The 22,759-nt window shown below is 37.5% G+C and overlaps 1 protein-coding gene across 2 annotated transcripts in view; it reads right to left on the bottom strand.

Moving 5' to 3' along the window:
• The window catches only part of EXOC6 (exocyst complex component 6), a 94,343-nt gene that overhangs the window by 9,285 nt on the left and 62,299 nt on the right, over positions 1-22,759 (bottom strand). For both annotated transcript variants that reach the window (XM_064144695.1, XM_064144696.1), the window contains one exon: positions 16,333-16,406. In XM_064144695.1, coding sequence (XP_064000765.1) covers positions 16,333-16,406 — 74 coding nt within the window. The remainder of the gene's footprint in view (positions 1-16,332; positions 16,407-22,759) is intronic.

The raw sequence follows: 22,759 nt of genomic DNA, 5'->3' as shown, positions 1-22,759 counted from the left end.
AGAAAAGAAATCCTTACCTGACCTCTGGATAACCCAAACAGGAGATTAGCCCATTTCCAAGCAAAGCAGGTTGTCACACTGTTAGGCCAATTGCTTCTATTGACACTTTGCATAAACATCTTACACAGAGTGATCAGAAAGGACTGTTATGCCATTAACGCTCTTTTTATTTTTTTATACCTAAGCCTTACAGAATAAAGGCTCTCAGAGTAAGGGATAACAAAAGGGTCAAAAGGTCACAAACATTCTTTTTAAGTCGGCAAAAATCGGGAAGTTTAGATTCATTGAAAAGTGCAAATTAGAACTTTTTCACATCTTGTACATTCCAGCCTGCTTAGCTTTTTCCAACTTCACTTCTAGCAATTTCATTAATCTACTCAACTGCGCGTTTTTACTTTTACTTTTAATTACGAAGATGTTAAAATCGTCATTTTAGGAAATAGCAAGCTGCCTAATCGTCTTAGCTTATCAGTAATCTAAATAGATCTAGACATTACCTTTAAAATCCTCACGAGGAAGAGTGAAAATACATAACTTTTTTTTGCTCTTGAAATGCTATGACTCAACAGACTCACACCTATAAATTGCACAGCATGTGGTTTGCATTGTATACAACAAAATATACTATATTTTCTTTTGTTTTGTTTTTGCTTTGATCAGAGATGGAAACAATCTCCCTTTAATAGTATAAAAGCCACCTGCTGGGCATCGTGGACTACAGCTAATTGGTAAATTCTTTGAAATTTTGATATAATGGATTTTGACCCCTTTAATTAAAAAAATCCCAAAGCCTAGAATAGTGGTGAACTCTTCTGGGAAATGAACAGTGCCAGGCATATACAGCTGCAAGCTACACCCGATCTTTTATTAGGAAAAAGTACAGAAATACCATGCTGATTTTTTTTTTCTTGAGGATGGCTTTTGACTTAAAAAAAAAGAAACCTCTATGATTTCTGTTAGCTATGTACCATTTGAGTCATAGAGATGAATGAATAGCAAATATGCTAATATTTCAGTCATTACTACTTTTAGTGAGGTTTGGAGCTCCGAAGATGAAAGGGACTCGTTCATTTTAAACACAAAACCCCAAAATATCTCACTTCTCAACATTTCCCACCCCAAGGACTTCACACTGTACCTGTACACACCTTGTCTTCAGAAGAACAAATGAGTTTGATGACCAAAGAGAAAGCCTGTCAACCAGAATCACTGTTGTTTCATAATTTCTGACATAATGTTAACCTTTCAGTGGAGCTATAATCTCATCAGTTTGTGAACTCTGAGGCAGCACTGTCTTCCTTTTGTTAAAACCCTTATTTATACTCTGCCCAGCATAATGGGGCCATGAGGCATGACTGGGACTCATAGGCACTACAGTAACACAACTACACAACAATTTCTTTTTAGGACCTGCTTGTGTTTCACGCACAAGTACACATGAATATACATTACACAGGTAGACATTTATTTCCAACGAACTGACAAACACCCCTCTGCATGAACACGAACATAACACTCCCACAGTTCACTAAATGTTATCTCCCTGTTTATTAAAGCTTGCACACTATGAAAGCACTTACTAGATTGGAACTAAAACGTGAAGGACCAGAACCAGAACTGGACAAAGACAAGTCTTGTTCACTCTAAACATTTTCTGGTTGCAAAAGAACACGAGAAATATTTAAAATATAGATATCTATGTCCATCTTACAAGGAACTAAGGTAGAGTTTGCTAACTGCAGGATATCACCGTACCAAACAAATGCAATTACCACTTAGTAAGTAGGTGTTCATTACTGCAGACAAATACCTTGTTAGCCTGGTTAGCAAGTCTGCGTGCCACTTGCCAAAATACTTTGTTTTATTTACTCCTGGTGACTTATTTTGTGAATGTGGTGAATTTTAGAGTTCCTCCTAATGATCACATAACCAGAATAACACACTTTAGCCTTGTATTTCAAAGCATAAATTCACCTCTTGATCTAGAAATGTCTCCCTGTAGTTTATCCTACCGTTTTTCGGGACTGATACAACAAATGCATTTTCAAAGTGATGTTACGGGGTCTTAGCTATGCAATTCCCATTAGTGTCAATGGGGGTCGCAGGCTAAATTCCTGGGCAATGCTTTGAAAACTGAGCCCTGAGTTTTCAAAAGGGGGATAGTTGGTGTTAGAAAAGGCAATGTCTTTCAGTTTTTAAACCACTGAATTAAAATATGTCTCCTTTAAGGAAAAAAAAAAAAAAAGCGGTAAACATTTAGAAATTTTGTCTAAATTTAGGATGTTTAAATGTTCATAAGAATTTAAAACTTTTATATTTAAATGCTTCCATCTGCTTCAAATTTACACATGGAAATCATATCTGTCACTATCTTAAACCTTGAGATACAATCTTTAACACATTCATAAGTGTATGTATAAACTCAGAGGTTATGACAGCTGAACCACTGGGAATTGTTGTTACACTAAGAAAAAAAAGAAGCTATTTATATTCAAATAAATTCTTTATAACCTAAATTCTTCCAAAGGGCTGAATTCTCCCCTGAAATCTGGACCTTGAGGTATATTCTGAAAGGTGCCTGGTCTTGTTATATTCCCAATATACTTTTTTATTCTTTGACACCATAAGTGAACTTAGGCTTTCCTACAAAATAAGATGCCTTCTGTTGTAATCACATGAACAAGACTTGCTGTTACTATGACCAGAAAACCACTCATGATGTGTAAATTTTACAAATCTCATTAAAACTTCAAGTAGCCCAACACATAACATGCAAAGAAAGTCACTGAAAAATAGACACCGAGGCAAATATAAATAGCTAGCCCTTATGTAATAAACAATTGAGCAACAAGTAATACATCTTCAAAGAAGATTTGTTCAATCACAAATGTTTATTATGAAGTATGTTGCTGTTCATCATTAAAGAATAAGCTGGACTAGTAGGGGGGGGGAAAAATTAGTCTTTTGAGTTTATAAACAGGGAAGAGTTTGAAAGGCGGGAGACTGGCAGACAGTCAGGCTCCAGAGGGCACAGGCTTGGGCCAAATTGCTCTTGTCAAACCCGTTAGCCCGTACACAAAGTCCCTTCAGACAAAGCATAAAACTGTGTCAATGGCAAAATCTGCGTGGATTAAAAGTTGTGTATTATGCAATGGTCAGGTCGTTCACCATTTCTGTTTTTTTGGTTCTGAGCTTCTGACGCAGAGGAGCACACACGCGAACAACATGCAGGGGTGACGAGTGCAGCCCCCTAACCAGAACATCTGCCTCTGAACTGGGTTAGGCTTTGAAAGTACTATTTCAGCCATTAAAAGTATGAAATAGTTCATAAAACAGAGTTAAATTTAAGCTGTTGTTCTCATTTGGCTTCTGATTTGGTTTTGCTTGTTTGGGTTTCTTTCTAAACACAGGTTTACCAGAAGTACTTAAACACTGACATTTACCAAAACTATTATTAACTGAAGAGGCAATTTTTACAGTTCAATCAAACTATAAGCAGGTTTTTCCCCAACTCCACAAAACTTAAAATATACTCCCTTCAAACTATTTGCTCACTGAAAATAATTATTCAAAAATTTTAAAATCTAATGTTTTAAGTATGTCAACAGTTTCACATTTAAATCCTCTGGTTTAGAGAATCACAGAATCATAGAATCAAACAAGTTGGAAGAGACCTTCAAGATCATCCAGTCCAACCTAGCACCCAGCCCTATCCAGTCAACTAGACCATGGCACTAAGTGCCTCATCCAGGCTTTTCTTGAACACCTCCAGGGACGGTGACTCCACCACCTCCCTGGGCAGCCCATTCCAATGGCAAATAAAAATCATCTAACTTGGTGTGGCTGGTATAAAATTTCAAACCAAAACATGTTCAATTCAACTTCCAAACTGTGTTCATCCTGTTCCACATGTCATATTTAGTACTTAGCAGCATCCATGTAAGTAACTCTAGATGCCTGCAGTCTCATCAGAGGTCAGTATATGTGTTATACCATGAAAACTCATTAACTGACAAATGCTGTTATAAACTAATTAATCCAAACTGTACTTGTATGCATGCATATCTAATTTATAATGTCAGGCTGCTGTACCCTAAAACTAAACATCCATAATATAATTACAACTCCAAGTTTAAATCGCATTCCTGATCACTTCTAGGATCAAAGAAAAGAATTTTAGATACACAACTCTGGAGTAAGAAAGTAAACTGATTCCTATGGGAAGACAAGCAAGCATGGCACAGCTTCATGTCATCAGCCTTGTTCTCACAGAGAAGGGTGAAGACTTCAGCTCTTTGTGTGATGCTGCAACTCACAGACTGACCCAGGAAGCCACCAACCTGGCCACCAAGGAATTAGCAATTCAGAGATAGAACAGGGTATTTCCTTCTTCTGGCTTTCTAGTTATTTCTTGTCATGTCCTGACCAGGACCAAAGCACCTGAGGAAATGAATCTTAAGAAAATTACTGAAATTACATTGTTACAGAGATTGAGGCTTCCAACTTAAGAGAAGGATATGCATCAGGCCTATAAGGTTTATAAGCATCTGTTGAATCTGTAATATCAGCTCTCCACAGAGATCCATGACCTCTAGTGTGCACTATGGAACACATTATCTCTGCTAAGGTAACTGGAGGTTTTACAGCAGGCAGGGGGAAATAGCTTGTTTCAACACAACAGTCTACCTATTTTTCAATATGTAATTTTTTTTTGTTTGGTTTATTTTTAAGATTTGTGTGGTGCTCAAAATGCTGCAAACATAAAATAAAATAATTTAAAAAAAAATACAGTCAGTGCTCCAGATTCTTGTTTTAGATGCCCATCAAAACTCTCAGCAATTTATACACAAGGCATCACTCTGAAAAGTCTCTGGAGGATGCAGATACAAATACAGCAACTGTGCAATAAAGTATTTCAGCTGATCTTGAGTGTTGAGATAGAACACATGGAAAGCCACCGAAAACCAGAAGCCAACATAATTTTGTTTGCATTTGGAAACAAAAATTCAATGCAAACGATAAGGTTTGGAAGCAAAAATTCAATGCAATCCAGACACTTTCTGATGTGCTTATCATAAGTTTACTGTAAACAGTTATTTCTTCCCAAAGCAGTGCATTTAGGGTATGGCTGCATAACCACCCTTCATGGCAGATGAAGTTACATCCCTTAGGGAAAGTTATACTAAACCTGGGAACCACTGGACAAGGAATTCCACAATCAGTAACTCAGGAATGTAAATATAGACAAGTTGAAAGCGAAGGCAAAATCACTAGACAAAAGTTCCATACGCTTTACTGGACAGCCTTCACTTTCCTCTTCTCCTACTGCAAGACATTTACTTCTACATTCGTATCTACCAAATGACTCTCAAAACATTTTAGGAAACACTACGGACTGTACAAAATCCTAGTAGGTCTTTTGTTTGTTTTCCTTGCCTAGATAATTTGACTTAGCAATGACTTTTTAGTCCTACAAGCTGCAGTAACAAGAAACCTGGATAACTCAGAATTTGGGGTTTTTTGCTGGCTTTTTGCAAAATACCTTCTCCTGCTGTTATGTTTGCAAACATATTAGGAGAAACTCTTTTTGCTCAATGTCAGTAGCCCAATATTATTTTCTAAGAAACATATTAACACGTTCTCCTTAAAAGTTGATCTTTTTATCCTTTTCACAGTATCACAGTATCATCAGGGTTAGAAGAGACCTCACAGATCATCAAGTCCAACCCTTTTCCTTTAAAACATGCCTCTTCTCCTTACTTCTCAGGTGACAGCATTTTCTTAAAATGTTTAATCTGAAAAAGTGTTACAATTGTTCTGGTAGACAGAATTCCAAACTAGGTAACGTGTCATTTATAATAATTACTCCTTGTATTTTAGCTCCATCAGATCCCAGTATACATGAAACTTCTGCTGAGTAATGATGGCACAATGTCTTCCCCTGATTTTACTTGCCACTTTGAAATGTTATCCCTTTCTGGTCAGTAATCCCGTGCTAGATTCTTTTGCTTCTTAAACGAACATTATTCTCACCCTTTATTGACTGACCACATCTATTATCACATGTAAGCAGTGTTAATCCTCTAGTAATTAACACTCTTATTAAAGTAATTTTAACTCAAAGTAAGTTTAAATCGCATTATTTGGTTTATTTAATTAAGCTACAGGGACTGTTTTACACTGTCATTTGAGTTCTCAGTTTATGCTTTTTTCAATCTACCAGTTATACAAGTTCCTCCAACCCTCCCAGTTACCTGTGTACTGCTGTCTAGGGATTATTCAATATAATTCTGTTTCACTGTGAACTTTCAAAACTATCATCTGTGTCACTGGATGCAAGACTTAGACACTGCACTGAACATGTTAACAATCCCAAATCTATCATTTGGATGAGTGTTTCAATTCTATTACTAAATCTATCCTTCCACAGGACTTAATATCTTGTTAGTGCTTAAAATAGAAAAAGACACTTTTAACACCCTTCTCATACATCCTAAAAAAGTACGAAGATCTGCATTAAAATTCTAGATTGGCAAAAAAGAGAATCTGAATATACTGTGTTGTATCACTTACAAAGGCTAGCTCAGCATTTTCCTCTTTGAAAATAAGTCAGGTTTTTACACTGTGGGGTTTGTGTCTGTGCACTGCATGTTCCTCTCTATGGGAAAAGATCTGACAGCCTATGTTCTCTTACAGATCTCAGGTAAGCTACTCCACTGATACGTTTGACACAGGGTCAAGAGATGAAAACCGTCTTCTGGTTTAACTGCATCATGTTACACTGAGCACTCTGGAAAAGTGTGAGCTAATTGTGTGTCTTCCTGGAACGGTTTCCTGGAGGCACACCACTGAAATCAGGAAAGCTTGCATTCTCTTGGGAATAAGGTTTCTTGGACTTTGTACACCATTAACTGTGTACTGAAAGTTCTTTTTTTTCCTCTGGGTAAACACATCTCTTCGAGTTTATATCGCGTTAAAAAGAAATGTTCTTAATGGGTCTTAGCAGAAACCCTGGGAAATGATAAATGGAAAGAAAAGAATAAAAACAATAAAGTACATTTGTAGACAGGAATTGATTTTTTTTCTTTTCTCCTCACCACCTGCTGCTTCAATCTACTATTATTTTGATTTTTTTTTTCCTTTGCATTTCTGTTCTTATTATTTTCTGTTTGGTTTTTTTTGGTGCCTACCATCATTCTTTCAAATGATTGCAGTGTCTTCTAAATTCCTTCACTGCTACTGCTCTAGGGAAAGTCCTCTCAAAGAGCTTTTTTTAAGATTCTAAAACATAACTTATATGTGAATTTTCTATGCAAATTTTGTTGGTTTTTTGTTCAATATTCTCTAAAACAGTGCAACTTGTAAAGTGACATTTAGTTCTAAACTTGACACATCCATTAGAAACATATATGCTAACATGCTATAATCCTGTGTGATATAAACAGTGCCTAAGAACATGAAATTTGGTCATATTATATATATTATATTTTGCTTACAGTACAATTAGTTCACTTCATTCAGAAACCAGTGATTTGCATCCATTTCTTTTGCCACCTGTGCTAACAGAAAGAAAATACAGTGGTTTCTTCTCCCAGATTGTACTGACTGGAGACAGTCAGTTTGAACAATATTCTCTGGTTTGTATTTCTAACACTCAGCTGATGATCAGTGTCACATTATGGTACACATTGTACAAGCACTTTTGAAGACATGATCTTCAAAATCTTCTTCTAATCTAAATGAATAAACATTCATTATCTACATTTCACTTACTCAAGTCATTACGATGCTATTGAATTTCTTTCCCATGTTCTTATTGTTCTGAAGCAGAGAATACCTCTTGTTTTCTTGTTGTAAAATATTCCTTTGACTTTACTAGATTTTACATTTACACTGGTGACTTCCAAAGAGATGAACTTTCTTTTTCATGGAAGAAAATAGCAGAAGTGGGGAAAAAAAAGGGCTACTCTGGATCCTGCCTGTGATTGACATAATTTAGGGAAGGAATGGAACCTTCATGTGTTGATTGATGCAACTGAAAAAAACCTAAGGGCAAATCTGTAGGTTTAAGGGGTTATTAGTGCTGACCAATACATAATACACACCTGTGATACTACCAAGCTTAGCTAAGGCTATAAGACATTAGCATGTTCAATAATTTCTGCCATAAAATTGCTTATGCAGCTACTCATCCCATAGTTCCCTGATGGTAGATTATGACTCACAGATGTTAAGAGAGTACAAAGAACAAGTAATTTGAAGGTAAACAATAATTTTCTTCTTCTATTATTGAATTAACAATACTCATACATTACTTATAGGAACCACATACCACCTACAGGATTCACAGGAAATCCTGTGGAGCTTAGGGCTCCAAAACTGAACTCCATCCATCAGCTCAGGCCTACAGAAGGCCCAGATGCAACGTTAGAGATCCTGCACGAATTGGCTGTCAGCAGGAAGATAACAGCTTTATATAATATATTCAGGTAAAGATGAGGATCAGATGGGGAAGAAAAGTGTTAGCAGAAGCAAATCAGTGAGCAACTTCATTCCACTGAACAGCTTCCACTGAAAGGAATGTTTATCTGTCATTCAAAGAAAGGGTAACCAGGAGTTTACAAACATAAGCTAAGTATGAATTTACAAACATAATAGGCAAATGGATCAATTTCTTCTAATTAAAGCAAAAGATTCATTAATTGAGAAATTAACTGGAAGTGAACCTTCTGAAAGTTTGCTACCCACAGATCCTTCTGCAAAAGAATAAATCTTTCTCCAGATAAAACCTATTTAGTGCTTTCTCTCATAATGTCCTTGGAAATTATTACTCTGTAAGCAGTCTCCCAGACATGTAACATGCCAGTTATTGAAGAAATTTAGCACCTCACCTAAGAAAACTGAGGCCTTTGGGTTCTCACATTATGTACAGGGTGTAATTAGGATACACACTACAACTACCAAGGATGCAGTTTTAGGGCCTTTTAGGTCATGATTGTACAGGAATTTCCTCAGTAACTCTGGAATGAACTTTCCTGAACAAAAATGTCTGCTAGATGTATGAAAATTCAATCACAAGAACTCTACAGGTTTTGAATGAATTAACTATTTCTAACTTTGTCCTGTGAAAGTTCTGGTGACTAAGAAGAGCTGAAGGCTGATTAAATGTGACAGTTGCATTCAGACAGGGACTCAGATATGTCCATGTATATAGTCCTGACAGTAGCTTTTGCCTACCATTTTTGGTTTTCTGATATCTGCTTTGACTGACCTCTGCAGTAAAACTTTTTGTAGCTTTTATGATGGTGGTATTTAGAAGCTGGGAGTCCCTTCACTGCTCTAATAAGCCAAGTGTTTCACCCACATATGACAAATGAGATCAATAAATGACATTTCCTGTCTCACTTCCAAAAAATTATACATTCACCTAACAGCAACAAAATCCCTCCTCTTGTTCAACTAAGGCTTATGTTCTTACGTGAAGGCTGTTATCTGCAGCTTGCTAAGTCAGGCTGAGCTAGTGCTGCATAAGCTCTGTCATTTTATAAACACACAGCACAGATTTCTTGTCAGCTCACCAAACCAGATGCACAGAAGAATTAGATAAGTGGAGATGTAAGAGAATCGTATCCCTTAAATGCATTAACTTTAAAACACACCAAACCAAAGCAAGAAAAGTATTTTCCTATTTTTGAACTCTTCCATTGTTTCAGTACTCACAGCATTCTTTATTGTCAATTAGTAGACAACATTCAGTTTAGCCATTATATGTGTCACTAGATGGTCTTTCGTGCACATTCTACTATACTTTCCTTTGGAGAAACTGGCACAGATTTTGCAATAGATGGAGTAGTATATCTTGTGGCTTAGTGGCCCATTGTGTATCATTTTAGTTAAGTAAGGTACTGACAGTGCTACAGAAGTGAACAACATTTGCACACTGAGTTTTTCCAACTTGTTTTCAGTTATGACCTCTCGTTGTCAGGATCTAGAGCAGAAACTTGGTACACTATCAGCACATTATTTGCACTTCTCTGCTGGAAAAGGGGCATTCGGATGTTAAACTGAATACCATTTGTTTTGCAGTGATTTTGATGAATGATTTAATGTCCCAAAGAACACACATACACCTAATATCTGGCATGTGTGCTTTGGCTCTTTGCAGCATCGGAGTAGGAATACCTACTGCCAGGAAGTGACTGACTTGCCATCCTGCTTTGATTCTGCAAATCCTTATCAAGGTAAGTGTATCCAAGGCCATGTTTGGTTTTGACCCCCACTGCTAATTTCTGTGCATTTGTTTCCAAAGCTTCCTAATTCTTACCAGCTGGCAAGTATAAATCCCATCTCAGTAATGAGATGGCTTATTTCTGTGTACAGAGCACTGATTGAGATCTTTCTCACAAATAAAACACATAACTTGTGATCTCAGCCTTCTGTTTCACAGAAGTTAGCTGAAAAGGAGAATTCTAAGGCAAGAGATTCTGCTGGGGAACATAAGTGCTTACAAACAAATTGCCAGGTTTGTGTGAAGAATTCTCATTTACTTGTAAAAATAAAGAACTCTGAGAGGACATTGTGTCCCTCCCTGCAAGCCAAATAACGCACACTTACATACAGTCACACTGAAATAATCGTGCCGTTCTGAACACAGCTATGCATATGCATGCTATCTCTGTATGACACAAAGACAGGAGACAGTCTTTAAGCACCTCTGTTTTGCCCACAGACTCAAGCCTCTCCTCCTGCTTTAGCACAGTCAGTTTATGAAGAAGGGGAAAGCCAGCAAGAGCGTTGCCTTCCTCCCCCAGCCAAGTGAGGATCCGTGGTCTGAAACCCAGAGGTACAACTCCTGTTTCATTGCTGTCTGAAACCTGATCTCCTTTCTTTAGCTGAATAAGCAGCGTTGCACTCAAAACTAGAGAAGCACAAATCCCATTACACAGCACCCTGAGGCTGGGCTTCATGTTACAGATGGAACATGCTCCTCAGCTTGTTCAGAGAAGCTGGGGAGTGCATGGCGAGGGAAGAAGAATCAGTAAGCATTGTGAAAGAGTCTCTGTGAAGATGAAAGTCTCAACAATCATTTCCCTCGGGAAGTGAAAGACTAAATATTCTGTACTACTTGCCAATTAAAAAATCAACCTGTTGCTTTATGAAAGACAGGCTGACTTTTATTTTTAACTCTAAAGTTTTTAAGACTTACTACTAAATATACTGCTAGAAATTTCTCTCTCTTGGAAAATCCTGATTTTTTTTAGTTCAAGACTCTTCTCTAGAATACAGACCGAGAGTGGGTATACCCTAGTACATTCAAAGCCTGTGGTTGAAGCCTGTGAAGGAAGCCACAGCACACCTTCAGAGCCCTCGACCTTTCAGAGTCATGGCAGCCAGGTTTGGAAACAGGCTGCAACTTACTCTCTGAAGTATACTGAAGGACTTGGGAGCATTCTCTACAGGCAGTATAGGTGGTGAGAGCTTCAGAATGCTGGATGTTGGAGGAATCTGAGCCAAGCCAGAGCTGAGATGCAGTTACTACTACAGGAAATCAAGTTAAACACTGCAAACAAAGCAGTGTCTGGGGAAGACAGAGCTGTCAGCCTGCCTTTTGTGGCAGATTATCCCATAGCTAGGATTGAAGCCTAATGATCTGTTTCACAGTCCCTACCTACAGTGAGTTACTTCTGAAGCTAGGATTGAAGCCCAATGATCTGTTTCACAGTTCCTACCTACAGTGAGTTACTTCTGAGTTTATCAGGACAGTTATCTCTCAGTGATGAATGAGAATCAAAGAAGCAGGAGGACTACATTAAGCGCTAATAAGAACGCTCTCCTTGAAATAAATTTGCATCCATTGCATGCGACACTACAGTTCAGGTGGTTAGTAATAGTTCTCACCAGCAATACACCAGAAAATTAATTACAAAGTAAATGAATGAGCAACTCAAAAACCTGCCAAAGTAATCCCCGTTGTGCTTTGGAATAAGAAGAAAATGTATTATTCCTTTAAATATCAAGTTTTAGAAGCAATACATATAATATATTACCAATAACTTGGGCTCACAGAACTGTTTATACTCATTTACATATATCATAAATAAAAGTCTGACAAAAATGTATTTTCTTATGTTTCCATGTTACATTATTCTGTATGCTAATCACATTGCATTGAATGTCTAATTTATTTCTAGTGCTAGCAAAATGTTCAAAGAAGTTGCTGAAAATCGTTGAGAATTTTCTTCCATAGCTATGGAGCATTTATGGACCTTGTTACTCACAGTCCTTGGCCTCCTGGTCTGGGGGACATGACCATCAGACTGTATACTCTATGTTACCATGTGTGTGGAGATACTGCTGCAATGGTTGCTTAACTAGCAAATGCTTATGTTCACTTTGAGATGGCTGCCTGTGCTGCAGGACTGCAGATGGAGGATATTAACATGTTCTTAAGTGCCAAAAGACCACAGATGAGACACAGTTCTCCTCACCCCTGTCAAAATAAGAAAGCTCCACAATCATCAAGCTAGCTAACTATTGATCTGAGATCACACAGTAGAAGAAGGTGGCCTGAAGTAGTGCTTGTGGTAGAAATACTAGGAAGAGCTTGTGAAGTCAAAAGTGAAAAAAGGTTAAGCCACATTTGCAGCTTAGGTTGTAACTTTGCAGGCAACAATTTGATTTCAGGAATAGACATCTGTTACCACCCAGTCGGTTAAGAATCAGGAAATCTGCCCTAGGCAACAACGGTTGACTTCTAAGGCTACCACAAGGTTGTGATTCCTGTCTGCTACACACTATACCAGCTTTCCAAAGAATAATGCACCAACTGTAACATTCAGGCCTTTTTCCTCACAGTATTTTAGCATCCAGGACATCCAAGAAACTGCTTCACATTCCAAAACTGTAACCCTAGTCCTTAGGCACTAAAGAACAGATCATAACCAGGACACAACTAATTCATGTCAGAAGCTGAGCTTCCTCAGAGACTAATTTAAGTAGGACAAACTAAGACCTGTTTACCTTTGAAGGTTAATTCCAATTAACCTAGGATGTGAATTCTTAGCAAAATCCTCAAAGTTCATTCCACCACACTTTGGGCCACTGCAATATTTACCCAGGCTCCCTGCACAGACAGCAGTAAGAGATTATCTTCAGAGAGCAATGCAGGTTGCAGGAAAGCTGGGTCATCTTCATGATGGTTCCAAACACTAGTCCCTTTAAAGCAGCCCATGTTACTTTCATAATTGCCATGCTGAGCTGGCCTGCCCCTCAGTGGCTTTAAATAAGTAAAGTGAAAGGGTGCACATAGATATCACCTCAGAACATATTCTAAGACAAATGCCATAAGGCATGACACAATTACTGCAGCTGTAGATAACCATGAATCTATCCCAATTTTCTTAGAGCTGCTTGCTGCTTTAGGAGCTGCTAAGCTGGCTGGAACTACAAGTTTCTAGATGATCATGGCCATGTAATTTCTTCTGAGCATGCACCATGTGTGATTACTCAACCACACTGTCACCCCCGTAAGATGCTAAAATGTTATGGTTATGAGGATTGCAAAAAAAAAATCTGTGTTGACTAGGGTTTCTACATCCCATTAAGTATGACAAGAGCATGAAAGGGGATAGGAGAAGGACGTGACTCATCAAAGAAGACATTGGTAAGTACCTGCTCCTTTCTGATTCCTTGCCTCTTAGAGCTTCCTGCTACTAATTACTGTTCTCATCTCAGAAGCAACTCTTTCCTATGTCAGCTGTTTCACTTTCTATTTGCCCTTCTACATCTGGGGGAGGAAGAAGGAAGAAAGAAAGAAGTAGGCTTGTGGGAGACAACACACTGTCCATACGTTGTCTTCAGAGAAAGATGGAGGATTAGTATGAAAATACTTATGGCAATTCTTCTCAAAGCTGCTTCTCTTGGCACGGTAATCATCTGAGTGTAGCTCTTCCATTTCTGTATTCCAAGCTGTCTCCTTGTAAGTGACTTTACTTCTTTAGTAAAATGTGCTACAACACATTCTACTGCCCAATCCTCTTTAATCTTACACATTGCCCTAGTACAACAGAGTAAGCTGTTGTTGAGATAACTGGCTTCCATTAGCAACCATGTGATTGGCAGGACGATAAAGTCTTTTCCCTTGCAGGTCAGCTGCTTTTTAAGAAGAGGGCAATCCTGCTGATCCATCTTTTAGCTACAGTCTCTCACTGAGTCCCAAATCTCCTGCCTTTTAGCTTTGATACGGTTCAAGCTTTCCCCCTTGTATCAGCCCCTACCTGTCATCAGCTCCTCTGTACCAAACAGCCAATATCAGGAGTTTGACCTCAGGGCACAGTCCGGGTGGGCAGGTAAAACCTGACCACTGGACCTACTTCCTTATCTTTCATATCCTGCAATTCATGAAGAAGTATCAAATTCAAACTAAAAAACAGAAGCATGACCTTTTATAAGAACTTTCTGAAAAAGGCTCTGTTGCCTTTCTAAGTATTCTTGAAAAGAACTGTCATCCACCCTATTAAGAGAAAAATGGATCACAAATAAAGAAGAGAGAAAACACTGCAAAACCTTACTAAATGGTAAATGGTTTTAATGTGTGCTTGCAATATCTTTTGGTGAGACATGAAACAATACAGTAAAAAAACAAACCAAACCAAATATACTAGAACTACCCTACACCTACAAGCTCCAACTGCAAGCCAAGTAAAGAGAGTTGTCCAGGCTTCTGTTGTTTATAAAGTATCTGAAGTGAATTTGATAGATTCCCATGGCATACAGAGCATCCTCTGTAAAGCATTACTTGCATCAAGACAATTCTAAATATAACTTGCTAAGGAAAACTGAGAGCTATCATAAGCAACATAATCCCCACTTACATAACATTTTTGACAGTTGGTGCTTAAAACAAATAGAAATATTATTTATTTCCTGTAGCAAGTATGTACACACCCTGCCATCATGCACAGCTGGAAATCACGTTTTCCCTTGAAACAAATACAGGCTCTGCAAGGATTTATGCCACTTAGACGGATGACAGAAATGGTGCCAAAATCTCTCAACATAGTCCCCTTTCATCTTAGTACAATTTGGAAGTGGTTTAGTCACTTCTAACATTGATAATAAAAGGAGAATGAAAAAAGAATCCAAAAGAGGAAGCTTGCTAGTCAAGAGCTGTGGTATTTGAAGTCTGGCAGAGTATAGCTTTATGTATTGCATTCTAGAACTCCTAAAGCACAAGCATCATATGAACAAATCTTATTGCCATGATCCTATATCCTCCTTATACAGACCACGCTTATTCCATTGTAGATATTATTCCTTGTTACATTACTGCGAGAATGTAACAGACAACTCTACCTTCTAACTTTTTAATTTAAGAGAAGGTTTAATGAAATCTTTTCCACCAAGTAGGAGAAACCAGAATACTTCTGCCACAGGAGTTTTCCCTTCTAAAATGCCTTTTCGTATTCTTGCTGAGGGAAACCTACTACCTATTAAAATCAAAAATATTCTTACTACAGAGATAATTTGGTATGGAATTCTTTCTACACTTGTCTTCTTTTCTGATGACTTTGATGGGCTTATAATAGTGCAGAAAAATATTACTAACATCCACAAAGAGCTAAAGACTCTCCATCTATAGTTAATGATTATTTAAATAACACACTTTCAATTTTGTGAAATATTAAATCATTTCAAGAAGCTTTCTTCAAGTATGAAAAGGTATTGAAAATTAATTGCTGTGAGTGGATATATAGACAGAATTTACAGAGAGCAGGGAATAAAAATGTTCTTAATTTCAAGCAGTTGACTTCAGCCTGTGAAAGTCTTCCTATTGGCAAGAACTGTGCCAAAGTGCTTCTGATATTAAGGCATTTTAAATTAACTTTGACATAGGACACAGATGGGTCATTTGCAATAAAGTTACTTTCTAAAACCCTATGCAACAAATTAAGGAAAGGACCATGCTCAATTCTGCTCTCCAGAGAGTAGTTTTGTAGACAAAAGCAATTGCTCAGAGTGAAACCAGGCCAGCACACACCAGGGTAACCTGTACACTCGTGAAAAAGGTGTCACAGGACCTTTACAAAATTGTCCGGACTAGGATTCAGTCTTTTATCTAACAGTACCACCAGTAGCACAGTGCCCCCTAACAACACATTGGAGAAACAGTTTTATGGGAAATTATGGGGAATAATGCCACTAATAAAGCTTAAAAAACTTATTTTCAAAATTAATTACTTGGGGATGCAAAACCATGAAAGGATCTTGAATTTAATAACTTCAGGATTGGTCAAAAGGAGAAATTAGTAGGATAAAAACCGAGCGTCTTACTTGTCTGAGGTCGACGAAAGCTAACTGCAGGGTGTCTCCTTGGAATCCTGGCACAGGCTCAGAACTAGCAAACACTGTAAAGAAAGGTTAAAAATATTACAGATGTAGACTTTTGTAAAAAATGTAACAGAAAAATCAAGCTCTATAACTGCTAGCTAGCATTAAAACAAAACTATTCTGGTAGAAAGAGTTTTAATTAACAACTTGCAGTGATTAAAACCAAACCAAACCAAACAACTTCCCCTTTATTTTTCCAATAATCTCAAAACCTAATACCTTTAAGAGTATCATCAGGAATTTTGCTTAAAATTCTAACCCAGTAGCAATGCTACAATCACAGAAACCATTTTTTTTGGCCTGAAGTGAATGATTACCACAGAATTTTGGAATAATATTGATTCCATGGCTTTCAACATATCTTCAAATGTCTGCATTTGTTACAGCATCCACACCATAAGCCCACCTCCCACTAGCCAAACAGCAATAGAGACAGACACCAAGGTGGGAGTTTAGTGTGTAGACAACAGGTGAAAAACTGTACACACGAAATAAAGGTAAAATTTACAGTAATGGAAAAAAAAAATGTCAGCTAACTGTTTAAATTGAAAAACAACCAATAATTGTCAAACCTCACAATAAATATACCTTTTTTTGTTCTTATCCTAATCACAGGTTAATAACAAAGACACTTGCAGAAACAGTCAGTGCCTCACATCCCCGCTCAGAAAAGACATCTTACTTCAAAGGAGCTTCAAAAGCTCTTACTCATCTTACTTCAAAAGATAATTTTTCTTATTTTCTTCAGTGAGAGCTCTGAACAAAACAAAGTATGAGTTACTGCAATTGTTTCAGAAAAGAATTATCTGAGGCAGTGAAAGGTAGCAATTTTCCAGCTTTGAGAAAGAGGTCATTCAAGGGTAGAAGAAACAGAATGTATGGATCCAAAAAAATTCCAGGTAGAGTGCTCAACTGTACTAAAAGTAATATGCAATCTTTAATAGATTTTTTTTTAAATGGCTAGATAGAAAATTTGGATCATCTAGTAGTAGTAGCATCCAGAAAGATACTGGTGTCTGAACTAACATAATGGTGTAATAACAGGCTCAATCACTTACTTTTGAATGTATGGTTTCAACTTAAAGCAGACTAATGAATTTAGGTAAGAGTAAAGTGTAACATTTATTAGATGGAATGCAATTGTAAATGAAAATGAGAAAGATTCCTACTTAAGATGTACAAGAAGCTTCTAAGACCATCTCGGAATATCTAAGAATAACTTAGAAATAGATGAATATAGTATCAGAGTAGCAACTTTAACAGTAGAAGTAGAATCTGTTATTTGTGTTACACCAGTGCAGAAAGATTTTGTGGATGGCAATGTAATAGGAGAGTAAATTAAACTGAATATGACTTGATTCTTCATCAACTAAAGGAACAAACAATAGCAATCAAGTGCTATGTCACAGGTGAGTATTGGGAACAGCTGTTGAATGCTCCCTGATTATTGTAACCAAGCCCAAATTTTCAGTTGCCTGTTTTTCCTACTTTATAAGCAATACCAAATTTCTAGAGTAGTTTTCAGTTTTTCAGCATCAGAAAGATGCTTTTAAAATAATAATAATTAAAAAACAAACACACAAAAAACAACAACAAAGCAAAACCAAACAAAAAAAACCCCAACCAAACCAGAACAAAACCCACATCCAAAAGTGCAGATTTTTTTTAGAAGTACAAAAAGCATATCCAAACCCATCATTTTATAAAGAGAGTTTGTTTAATAATAAACCTTTTAAAAGCAGCAAAGAGAAAACAAACAGCAACCTGCAGAAAAACAAGAGATGTCTGTGCCTGTGAAAGCACCCTTCTCAATGCCCTGGGCTAAAGGTTTGGGTGTCTTCATGGCTGTCTTTTGTGTATGTTTCACACAGTGGGGCCACCCTTTCTTCAGGGACAGCCAGGCCTATAATGCTGGCCCAGGTGGTCAGCCAGACCCTGCATTTAAAAATGGTAACACCATACTATAGCAGGGAGCTCTTAGCAATGCTCCACAGCAAACAGCTAAAAAGAGATACATGGATTGTTGGCAGTACACTAATAAGGTCTTCTCTACGTTCCTTCAACAAGGAAGGAGAACCTGTATTGGTTTTGGAAGATGAGGCCCATCTGTATTTGAGCCTGTATGGCTTTCTGTTAATGCACAGCAGACTGAAAGCAGCTACCCCTACTAGATTCGAAGCTCCTCCAGCCACTCTGCAATGGGAAAAGGAAGTTCTACAGCAAAGTAACGTCCACAAACTGATTAAGTGAGTAAAACTGAAAAGTATGACCTGCAGCAAACCTTTTCAGTTAACTATTGATACTTCATACTTTGGGAGACACCTTTCTACAGCAAGATACTTTTACTTGCCACAAGGCAAATACTTGCATCATCTCTGCAGCTCACCAGGCTAACATAGTTTGGAATTTATCCTACCACATTAAATAATGCAGCATGGTTAATTTCTCTATATAGCACCTAGTATCATTGCAACTATAGAGCAAGAAGCATATAAAGTATCAAAATTGATTACAGTATAAGATTTGCTTCTTTTAACTACAGTTTTATATTAGGAATGCATTTGTAACGCCAGACACATTATAGCACAAGCATTTAGACACATGTTTGAGTCATTTCTGACAGGTGACTACAGTAGAATTTGTTTCATTATTACAATTTCATGAGTTCAAAGGGCAAAAAGATAATCTGCTTAGGGAAATGGTCAGACAGTTCCCCCCATGCCCTCAGCTCAGGGCTTTTTTTGCTAACAATTTTACAAAGCTAATTAAATATTTTCTACTGCACAGCATTTTAGGAAGATATTGAAAGAACAGGATTAACATTCTTAATGTCTTTGTCCTAAGGGTCCTTTTCCAGATAGTGCTGAAACACTGTCATATATGCATCTATTAAACATTCACCCCCTATATTCGTTCTGGGTTTAAAGAGGATTTGGAGGGGTGAGGGGCTTATTGGTTGGTTGGTTGATTTAGTGTGCATAAATGCATTCAGGAATTGTATAATATAATATACAAGAAGAAAATGCAAAGATCACCATTAAACTGTCACAAATAACTATCTGCTTGGCAGCTTGAACTAGAATCTTCAAAGATTCTGGGGAAAAAAGTTTGAAAGCCTGCATTACACGAATTGGGTATTCATGAGGCTTTTGTTAACAACTTCATTCCCTGCACTTTGCTGATACTGTGGAGACCTTTTCTGTGTGCATATATAACAGGATCTTGGGCACAATGTGCATCCACACTATGTACAATGTCAATGTAGCTCCTACAACAGCCTATTTGGGAACAGACTGTAGGCAGGATCTAATGAAGTGTGTAATAATGCAAAACCAGGCTGGAAGGTAACACATCTGCAGGAATGGTAAATTTAAATGTTGTGAAGATATCTTCAGTCCGTTTTCTTTGAATATTTTGATCCTTTAATTACATTTTGTATACTGTGTCTGCTACAATGGAATTTAAGATATTTTTAACTATAAATTTTACTGAATTTCTACACACTCCTAGATTTATTAACAGATTTCTTCATTTTATTCTCTTAAAACTCCATCTTTTAGCTATCATTTGGTCTGTGAATCCAGTACCCAATTCCTGAGAAACAGTTTTGCTGCTCAAAGCCAGAAATAATAATAATTTTAAAAAATCAGAGTCTAGACTTTGGCTCAAAAGCTAAATCAGGACAGCTTTATCACAGCTCCATAATGCTGATTCACAGGCAGGACAGCAAAAGCTACAAACTTTTTTTTTTTTTAAAGGAAGAATGGACAATCAGGTGACTATCTCAGCCACTTTGCAGCCCTGTTGGATGTTCCAGCTGTTCAAACATGCTTAGAGGGGAGCCTTGCTGAGGGAGCTGCCAGCTGGCTGCCTAGTATCCCCCAGCCCTGCCCCCAGCACTGCTGAGATCTCCTTGCTTCCTCTCTCTCCTATGCTGCCATATGTGACCAGCAGATGAAGGATGGTCTCAAGTGAGTTAACTTGACTTCCCAGATGGGAGATGAGGCAGGTAAAGTAAGGGGCCTCCATAGGAGACTGCAGTGCCTTTTTGAGATAAATCAGGAATTTGGGTTCCTCAGCTTCTGGCATGCCCACCTGCAGATTACCTTCATGTACGTTCAAAAGAAAGCAGTTGGGTCAAGATCTCTGTTGTTCTCAAACACTGCAGTTCCTCCCATACTGGGTGAAAATGGAGGGCCTGGCAGGAAGTCCTACACAGGGATGGTTAGGAAGGTAAATTGCATCCTGCTCTGTGATAATTCTCCACTAAGTCATGCTCATTTTTAAGCAGCACCCAAAACTTTTCATCCTTGCACAGATTCATGCAAAGAAGGGTACCCACTCAACCATATCTCCTTCTGCCAATTAATCCTGTCTCACAATTCACCTACAATAAAACACATAAATTACAAAAACTACACTTAACTCCTCTAGCAATTAGAATTCTGACAAGCTCTAATTCCTTAATAAAAAGTTGATGTAAAGCATCTAGACCTGCAGTACATTTTCTATCAGATATACCTTGCTTCTCAGGAAATTCAAATGTTGGTTGCTCTAGCTCATCTTCAAGAAATAGCCAACACCTTCCCTCTCCATTTCTCTTCTCAGAGAGCTAAAATATAATGTCCTAGTAAAAAACTACTCTTTTATCAACAAGACCTAGTATATTTGATTTTTTCTGAACACTGTCATAAGAATCCCAATGATCCTATTGGAAGATCACCACTGAGAAAGAATGGTGTAAAATGCAGATATAAACCACTTCTTTCAAAGTTCTAAAACATGGAGAGAGAGAGGAGAAATACTTAAATTAAAACAGGAGAAACAACTCGATGTTTTTAGTATGTTTGGAAGGTAAAGGAGTGCTTTTTCAATTATATGTTTTGCATAGAAATGCAGTGCAGGTTAGTGAAATCCCAGAGTTCACTGTAAGATCTAGATGTTTTTTTAATGTATCTTTAGATACTCAAAACTTTTTACATCTCATGTAACTTAGTAAATTAGTTCAAAATGCATCTGAGTATACTGCCCTGTGTCTGTAAGTAAAATGTCAAACCCATGAGTACAATACAGTAGGAAACCACCCAACAGTTGTGAATTATTTGCACACTCTAAGCACTAATTGAAATGTCACTGTCGTATCCATTAATCCCAAAACGTCAAAGAATAAAGCTGGGGGAGGGTGATGAGCAAGAACATAAATCACAGGCATCACAGTGAGGCCTGGAATGTGCCTGTGATGGGCCTTATGAATGAAACCACAACAGAAAAGCAGTCTGAGCAAAATCTTGTGTCGCCTAATTATTCTGCAGATCGTAAGATGTCATTTGTTGCAACATGCTATTCTGACAAGCTCCCATTATTATATTTAAACTACTCACAGGGCTTTTGTGCAAAATCAAGTTTTTCCTAGTGTGCTTGCAGAAGGGAAGAATTAGAGTATGTTTTATTTGCATCTGTATAGCCACAGTAGTGGCAAGAATGCATTTTTCAGTCTTGAAGCTACTAATTTTCTGAACTAAGGCCCGAGGTTTTCCATACCCTGTCCATGTCATAAACTCAGTATAGCAGCCACATATAACAAAACATGTTGTCTTAAGATTACATTTATATTATCAATCATAAAACACTGAAATGTTATCATGTAAGATTAAATAAAATTCCATTAAGATCTCCTCACTGATTGAAGTTTCCACACTGCAGCAGCCAAAGATGGCAGAAAGTAGTAAAAGAAATTATGATACATAACAGGGCCCAGGTAAAGATGAAAAAAGATCTCAAAACAACCTGGAGACCAGACAACAGTCAGATGCATTAGGACTTTACATTACTTTGCTGTGAACATACTGTTCATACTGTGGAAATCACCTGCTGGGCATGCATTTTGTTTCTGTCCTGCTAGAAATCCCCAAGTGAAGCAGTAGTGAATTGATCAGTCTATACAGAGTAATGAAGTACTGCACTGGTCACAGATGATATTTTGAACATTAGAAATAGAATAATATGGTAGTGAGCAAGCTTTCATTGCTGTTGCTCTCTGTTCAGAAAGAAGATAACTGTTTAGCGGCTGCACCAATTCAGCCTGTCTAGATGAATGTTTATGGTATCAGTGTTATAAATACTACGGAATTTCTACTTTTACATCTAGAAAACTACACAAATGCACACATGCCTATCTCCACCCATCTACCTGAAAAGAGCACTATTAAACATGCATCCTCCAGTGTACTAAAAGTAAAAAAATCATCAAACCATCATCTGGCCAACTTGTGCAATCATGAGACAAATTTAATGTCATTGTGACAAATATTCTTTCAATCAGGCCCTGATAATCCTGTCAGTTATTTCCATGCACTGAAAGGCCTTTAGG

Source organism: Pogoniulus pusillus, chromosome 6, assembly GCF_015220805.1.
Source record: "Pogoniulus pusillus isolate bPogPus1 chromosome 6, bPogPus1.pri, whole genome shotgun sequence".
Taxonomy (NCBI): domain Eukaryota; kingdom Metazoa; phylum Chordata; class Aves; order Piciformes; family Lybiidae; genus Pogoniulus; species Pogoniulus pusillus.
Note: the sequence above shows the minus strand (reverse complement) of the source record. Positions and strands in the feature narration are given on the sequence as shown.